At 38.0% G+C, this 7,778-nt stretch overlaps 1 protein-coding gene across 1 annotated transcript in view; it reads left to right on the top strand.

Moving 5' to 3' along the window:
- The window catches only part of PHC3 (polyhomeotic homolog 3 (Drosophila)), a gene marked incomplete at its 5' end in the record, with an annotated part of 12,004 nt that extends 5,707 nt beyond the window's left edge, over positions 1-6,297 (top strand). Inside the window, 3 exons of the mRNA XM_009575777.1 lie at positions 1,166-1,316; positions 1,408-1,639; positions 6,143-6,297. Of these exons, the coding sequence (XP_009574072.1) occupies positions 1,166-1,316; positions 1,408-1,639; positions 6,143-6,297 (538 nt within the window). The remainder of the gene's footprint in view (positions 1-1,165; positions 1,317-1,407; positions 1,640-6,142) is intronic.
- Positions 6,298-7,778: the final 1,481 nt, after the last annotated feature.

The following is a 7,778-nucleotide window of genomic DNA, read 5'->3' as shown; positions in this document are numbered from 1 at the left end:
CTTTCCAGAGGGTGCTGTGAATGCTGTTGGGCTTGTAGGAAGGCGACGGGTGTCATGGAAGAGAAATCCACTAAGGGTTACTAAGTGTTTGGAAATTGGTGCAGAGGTTCGTGAGCCACAAATCATTACATATTTCTCATATTTATATTGTCTTCCCCTTGATGTTGGGCAATGTCAGAGAAAGAAAGCTGGGCTTTCTTACAGCTTTGTGTGATGCTAGGGAAAAAACTCCACTGAATTTATCTTGGCATAATTGAAATGCTGCATAGACAAAAAACATTCTTAATCGTTTTTAGTAACAGTGTAAAAATTCTTCATTTGCATAGAGTAAAATAGAATTATTCATAAACATAAATAATTTCGTGTTTTCTAAAGCTTCTTGAAAATAATAAGTGATGCCATTTGCTTATACAGGGTTAGCAGAGGAAAATGGCTGGTTTCTGTTTCTCTTTGGGTTTAGTTTGCTGCTTTTTTTTTGTTTTGGTTCAGAGAGGAAGAATTCATAGTCAACATCTGAATGTAAAATCTTCCATCATTACAGCTGGAAATTTGATATTTAATCCCAGATGTTATAGAAATGGGGAATAATTTCCCATTTCTAATCACCACTTAGGTTTTTTTTTGCATCAGTGTGCCTTGAGACCACCTTTCTCTTATGTCTGCTGCTTTTTTAATCCTCAGTGTGAGACATTTCCATTTTAAGTAGCGGGAATGTATATGTTTGATTTGGTACTTGTTGGGACATTACTAGCGAAATAAGAAGGGATTTGGCCCTTTTGCTTCCATCCTCCTTTGACTGGGTATCAGCTAGGTGGAGAAAATGGAAGCAAAATATATAATGTGACTTTAGGCTTTTAGTGGACATTTTAGAGAAGCAGGATTGGACTATGTGATAAAATGCAAAGGTATTTCTATCATGGAAAATTTTTAAGAATGGGAAAGATGGACATCTTCCAGGACCATCGAGATATATTTGATCTTGCATCAAGACAAGGGGTTTGAGTAAATGGCCTTTGAGATACCTTTCTCTTACATTTTTGTGACACCTGTTGTTGTCTGTGATTAGGCAGTATTTCTGTAGACAGCAATGTAATTTTATTGTTACTTGATTGAATGCAGTCCAAAAAACTATTAGTGCATTATTGAATATATCTATCTTCTTTAGGCACAGCCTTAGTTGCACTAAGAAATTTGGGCTGTTTACATCAGACAAGACCAGCCGCTGGAATCGGAAATCAGATAGCCAAAGTCTTGGGCGACGCGGGCGTCGACCGAGTGGCCCTGATGGGGCGTCACGAGATCATTTTCTTAGACAGGTCTGTGGAATATTTGCTTAAAACTATGGCACTGTTTTGGGAATTACAAATAAAATGTAATACTGTAGTGTATTTGTACTACGTTTTCCAGCTTCCAATTACTTATCCATCTGCAGAAGATGATGTGGCTTCTCATGAAGATGCTGTTCCAGCTGCCATGACCACCCGTCTGCGAAGACAGAGTGAAAGAGAGAGAGAACGTGAACTTAGAGAACTAAGAATTAGGAAAATGCCAGAGAGCATTGACTTGTTACCAGTGGTGCAAGCTGACCCATCAGTATGGACTGTTGATGAAGTTTGGGCCTTCATACATTCTTTGCCTGGTATGTGCAATAGCTCCTTGCTTTTTAGCATTGGTGTGATGAGGAGGTGGTGTGTTTACAGCACTGGTGTACTCGTTCGTTGGTGATAGAAACTGGAATGTGATTTGTTTCCTCTTGCTTGTTCCTTCAGCACAAATCCCATGTTGATAGAACTAGTCCCAGTTCCGCTGCATCCCAGCTGATGGAGATTAGAGCTGTTCCTCCCTTCAGTCTGACTTCTCTCAAGAGGTCAGTAGAGAGATCAGACACACTTCCTCCCTTTTACATTTTTCTTCTCTTCCCTCCTTACTTGCTGCTTATTCAGTAGAAGAAGCAAGAAGGGAGTTTTTTGCCTTTATACAACTGAAAAATTTGGAAGACCTGTCCTGATACAAGTCATTTAAAAAAAAGTGAGTTTCTTCTATAAAGCTAAACTTTGTTTTGCATAGCTTGGCTCAGTAACTGAAATGCAGAGAACTTCTGCATATAGACTCTGCATACTGGTAGACACAGTCTGTTCTCAGAAAAAAATTATCTTGTTTCTCCTTATTTACAAACCTTTTCTGTAGCTCAGTATTCACAGTTACCTTTTTATCATCTTCAGGTTATTTGACATTTATTTATCATTTCCGAACTATCATAAGCGTTAAAGTTTCACTCCCCCCTCTTTCCCAAGGATGCCATTCTATCTGATCAGATACTGTAATCCTTTCAGGTAACAAGGCAGGTCTCCAGAATAGCAGTCATACAAGAATTTTTGTTGCTTACCCATGTAACTCACATGTCAAAACATTGAACTCCAGGTTAAGTTTGTTTCTAATTTTCTAGTTTAGAAATGCTAAACCATTTTTCTGTGTATCCCATTAGACTAATAACCTGTACAGACTTTATCTTCATTGCTAAGTCATGCACATGGTTTTTGACAGTTAATTTTTTATAAAGTAGGTCAGGCAAAGAATTGACTAAGGGATGTCTTAAATCAGCAAAAGTCATCCTTGAAGTACCTTTTTTCTGGTGGTTTATAAATTGCAGTTAAGTTACATTATCTTCTTCTGGGAACCTACAGTGATGTCTGTAAAAAACAAGCAAAGCTCCTTAGGTTTAAGACATAGTTATTCATGTTTCTGTACTTCAGCTGTGTTACTGGAATATATCGCTGCTGTTTTGAGTTACTATTGTTACAGATTTGAGGCTCTAGTTAATTCAATAACTTCCTGATCCTAAGTTCTGCAAAAGAATAAAGGATAATTCCTGTCCTAGAAAACTTAAAGTACCACATAAACACAATTCACTTGCAAGTATGAAAACAAAAATACTATTCTTAAAATGTGGTTTCTGTTTTGAAACCATTACGTGTAGAATATACCAGCAGCTGCTGGATCTGGGTTTTTTTGTATTCTATAAACAAGGTAATCTTTGATTTTAAACAAACTTTATATTTTTCTGCATTTAAGAAAATATATTATAATTACTTATTCTCATCCATATTAAGGCGTAGTTTCTCAAACTTTTTTTAAAAAAGTTCAATAGGTATTTAAAATTATATTCACAACCTGCCAGAATTTTTATTGTTACATAGCTACATTCATTTTTTTTGGCAATTTTGGGGTTTATTCTGTTTAATATATTCTCAAGCCACTCTCTTGAAAAAAGATTTTTTCATATGCTGTCAGAGTTGAATAATACAAGAAATAATATAATTGACTTTCATTATGCCATTTTGCAATAGATACTTGGTGCAGTCCATGCAGAGCATCTGCCATGTTGTAGGAGATGGTGATTTGTCAGCTTTTCATAAACATTAGGGACATCTGTTTTGATTTACAGCTTTCTGCATAGAGCCTGTAGCTGAGATCTAACTGCAGAGTCAAGTGTCCTTGTCAGGCTTTTCCTGAATTCCTCTGGAGTCCTTTGGAGAAATGAAGATTGTAGGACACTTCTGCTGTTACTTATTTCTTCTGGGGGGAAGAGACAGCAACAGTTTAAGCCCCAGCAGAGTTGTTCTTCGTTTCTTTCTTCAGTTGCAAGATTAATGGTCTTTCACCCGCTTCCCATCCTTATTTTAGCTAAGTTATTGCACAACAACCAATTGCGAAAGTGCTGAAGAATACCCAAATGTGCTTGGATGAGGGAACTGAAATACATTCAACTTTCATCCTTTGCTTTTCCAAAATGGATTTGAGAAAAGATATTTTAGGAAAAGTTGCATGGAAATGCTTCATGTCCTGCTTAAAGAAAAAGGCCTGCAACAACAGCCAATTATCTATTTTAATGGGACAACTTTTGTTCCTAGATGCAAAAACTTCTCTTGATCTCTCAGATTCTTTGTAAATGCTGTGGTCTGACAATCACCACGTTCAGGTCTCAAGTCAGATAAACAGTGATACCTTTCACAGAAATACTTAGTACTTGACTTATGGGCATTTTGTCAACACATAAATAAGAACCTTTAGGATGATGTTAGAGCTGTTAAATCCTGCTGAGAATAGTCAGTTATCTTAAGATTTTTCTTCATGTTAGTGGCAGCATTATCTTCACTTTGTAGCTGGAATTGGCAGCACCATTCCAGCTCTATGACAACTCTGGACCCCTGAAGAATGTTCTCTTATTGATTGTGATACAGTTTGTAGCTGGGCTGCACTAGTGCATCACTGTACCAGAAATATTAAAAGTAAATGTTATGGAATACGTGCAAGAAATAAAACATTTTAGTGGCTATATAAATACTGTGACAAACCAATTTGGTTTTTTTTCCTCCAAAACGTACCACTCTAATTTCTTGTTAAAATAAATAATGCCCAAGAACTGGGCATTTATCATGTATTAAAGCTGCTTTATTTTAAATGCTCTGCAAAATAGTCCTTAGTCTTGATTAAAAGTTATTCAGCTGCTACAGAGTAACTGTTTTACTTTTGGGATTGTAGTTAATAGAGTTGTAATCTAAACTACAGAGGTTTAGCCTGAAACCAGAGGCTACAATAAAATTCCAGCTAAAGGAATAATAAAACAATAATTTCCAGCTGGAATAATAAAATCTTAGCTGCCTTAATAAAGTGGCAGCTAATTGTTACACGAGGTTTGTTTAACAAATCATTAAAAAAAAAAAATTGGGCTTTATTCATTGTGAAAAGCTAACCTTTTCCAACCTTGAATGTTACGACCACTACACAGTAATAATCCAAATAAAGTAGGGTTTGGATGTTGATACTTCCCTCCACGATTCCTTTCTATTCTTACACATTTGTAAATCCATCAGGAAATTAGACTATCTATTCTTTATAGAATTTAAATCTGAACACACAAGAGGACATGAAATTAGTCAATTGCTCTCATCTGGGGTGGAGTTCTTCACAGTATTTTCATATCTCTGTAATAGTATATCTTTAGAAAAGGGGAAAGTATAAAAATGCCAAAAAATAGGCTTAACCGAGGAATAATGAAGGTGGAGCAGAAATTAAAATGTGTCTGAAAGGCTCTGAGAGAGGCAGAGAGACCACTGGATTGAGAACACAAATATATTGAAAACAGGAGAAACGTGGCTATGGCGAAAGAAGTTTCAAATAAACAACTGACAATGAGTGCTCTTATTCACGTTGTTAAACATTTGTCCATATTACAGAGCTGCCATCCAGCCAGGCATAACTGACTGTTTCTGCTTAACAGATGTCCAGAACATCTTTGGAGGAACCTTTTGTTTCCACAGTGTTCTTCAGCGGAAAGGGGCCCTCAGTTACTTGGGACAGTCCAACCCATGAAGAGTCCCCTTTCTTATGTTGTAGGCCTCAGTAACCTAAGACCATGTTATTTCACGTTCAGAAAAAGAGTTTATAACTTAAAAAAAAAAAAAAATATCCAACTAGTTTAAAGTTGCACTTGTGAAGTGACTTAGTGCTGTGTATAGAATATTCACTCAGGTAACTGATGATAAATGTCTTCATGACACACTTATGCTAAAGCCCATAAATCAAAATTCTGTTTACTTAACTCAGTGGTGGTAACATACAGATGGAATTAACACCTTTTGGAATATGGATATATTTTTATTGATGGAAAGAACCCACTTGAATTATGCTCTTACTTATCATAGAATCATAGAATCACTAAGGTTGGAAAAGACCTCTAAGATTGATTGCTTACTTGATTGATTACTTGATTGCTGTTGTTACTAAGATTGATTACTTGATTGCTGTTTCAGTGGTATTTTGCCAGTCTCTTCCAATTGTGAGATCATAGCGATTGTTCCTCTTAATGAAATGAGAAAGCTGTCTTTGCTAGGACTTGGAATTTCCAATGAGTAATTCTCCAATAGTTACAGTGTTATTAGAGGCTATAGTAAAAATTACTTTCAGGTTATCTCAGAAGTTGCCATCATAGTATTGAACTCTTGCATATACTGCAAGTTCCACAAACTGAAGGGACAAGCATTGGAAATTGTGTAGCTGAAAAGCTCTAGTATGGACAGAGTCATTGCATCTAAGAATGCACATTTCTAACCCAGTAATTCTTCTTTCTGTTACCTTGTAGGTTGTGAAGATATTGCGGATGAATTTAGAGCACAAGAAATTGATGGACAAGCTCTCCTCTTGTTGAAGGAGGATCACCTTATGAGTGCAATGAATATTAAGCTTGGACCTGCATTGAAAATCTGTGCACGTATCAATTCATTGAAAGAATCCTAGGGGGTGAACGTGAAGGTTTAAACAACAGTTTCTCAGTGACAGAACCGACAGTAGTATGCCACCATCTTTACTGTGGCATGAGTATTACTGTGATGTTTTGTTAAATATATGGGGTTTTCCCCACATAAAGACTTAAAAATGTTCCTTTGATTATACCAGGTAGTCCTCTGTAGTTTCCAACAATTAACAGGTTCATGGTAAAGCCTGAGTAATACTTTGCGTTCATGGAAGTTCATGGAAAAACATGGAGTGAAATATGCTGTGATAGGTTAAATATTCCCCAACATGTACTTTATCTTACAAGTTTAAGATTAACACCCCAGCACCCACCCCAATATAAACACCATTTAAATTGTGTTGCTGTATCCTGAAAGATTTTTCCCACATACAGCAGTTTTTGGACTGAAATAAAGAAGTGTCCACAGACCCTGTGGAAGCACTAATAACAGTAAAATGCTATGCATTTAGTTGTGCTCTCTAAGTTTCTTTTAGTCTTGAGCAAATTGTTTGTAAGGGGTAGGTTGGCAGCCTGTTTTCCTTGTGTAGGCTTACCCTCATCTCTGCCACTGTAGTATTTTCTTGAAGTCCGGAAATACTATAAACCATGTAGATGTCTCATCAAAATCCTCATCATCAGGCTACTGAAATGCAATGGCATGACACTCTTGCCAGAGGTAACTGAAGCACATGTTACTTTACTCTTTGTATGCTGCTATGCACTAAGAGGGCATTAAGTTGTTAGGTTTGTAGTTTCGCATGCTGCTAGTTAAACTAGACCAGCAGTTCTCAAATGGGTGTTCAGAGTGGATCTTGAGAAGGTGTGAGAACACTCAGGGTTCAGGTTCCCAAATGCCTAGGCGTGAGGGGCTGAAAACCGCAGCCAGAACTAGCTCATGTTGAGACAAGTGTACTTTAAAGACTGGAGGTAGGGAAGGGATAGCATAGCTCAGATGCTCTTTTTCTTGATACCTCTTCTAACTTGTCTTTCCCTGTAGTGCATTCCCATTGCCTCATAGGAGCTTCCAAGCACCTTTTATTTGTCCACTGGCTAGCGTAAGCTGGGCTTGCAGTAGCCTGAGGAAGGAACATGGTGAGTTGCTCAATGAGGTCCTTTCAGAGCTCAGTGCAGGAGCAGCTGCTGGGGCAGTGAGGGAGCCTGGAGCTGCAGGTGGGCAGGAGGAGTGCCACCGCTAGGCAACTCTGGGAGAAATCTGCTTTGTCCCTCTGGCAGGAGATTTTGACTTGGATGCTGCAGACCCAGGCGGTGGGATTTTAGTGTCTCCCTCCGTCTTCCCTCTCTCGCACTCTGTGCGGAACAAATACGTGTTTCCCCAGTTACTGACACTCTCAGAAGCTGCTTGGGCTCTGAGGCAGCAGCGCCTTCTCGGCCTTTGTTTCCCCATCACCTGTGTACGGATGTTCGTGGATGTATTTTGTACCTTCTGTTCCCTCCCTTTTGCAGCTCCACTCCCCTTATGTAC

The sequence above is a fragment of the Fulmarus glacialis genome, unplaced genomic scaffold, assembly GCF_000690835.1.
Source record: "Fulmarus glacialis isolate BGI_N327 unplaced genomic scaffold, ASM69083v1 scaffold25734, whole genome shotgun sequence".
Classification (NCBI taxonomy): domain Eukaryota; kingdom Metazoa; phylum Chordata; class Aves; order Procellariiformes; family Procellariidae; genus Fulmarus; species Fulmarus glacialis.
This window is presented reverse-complemented; position numbering and strand designations above follow the sequence as displayed.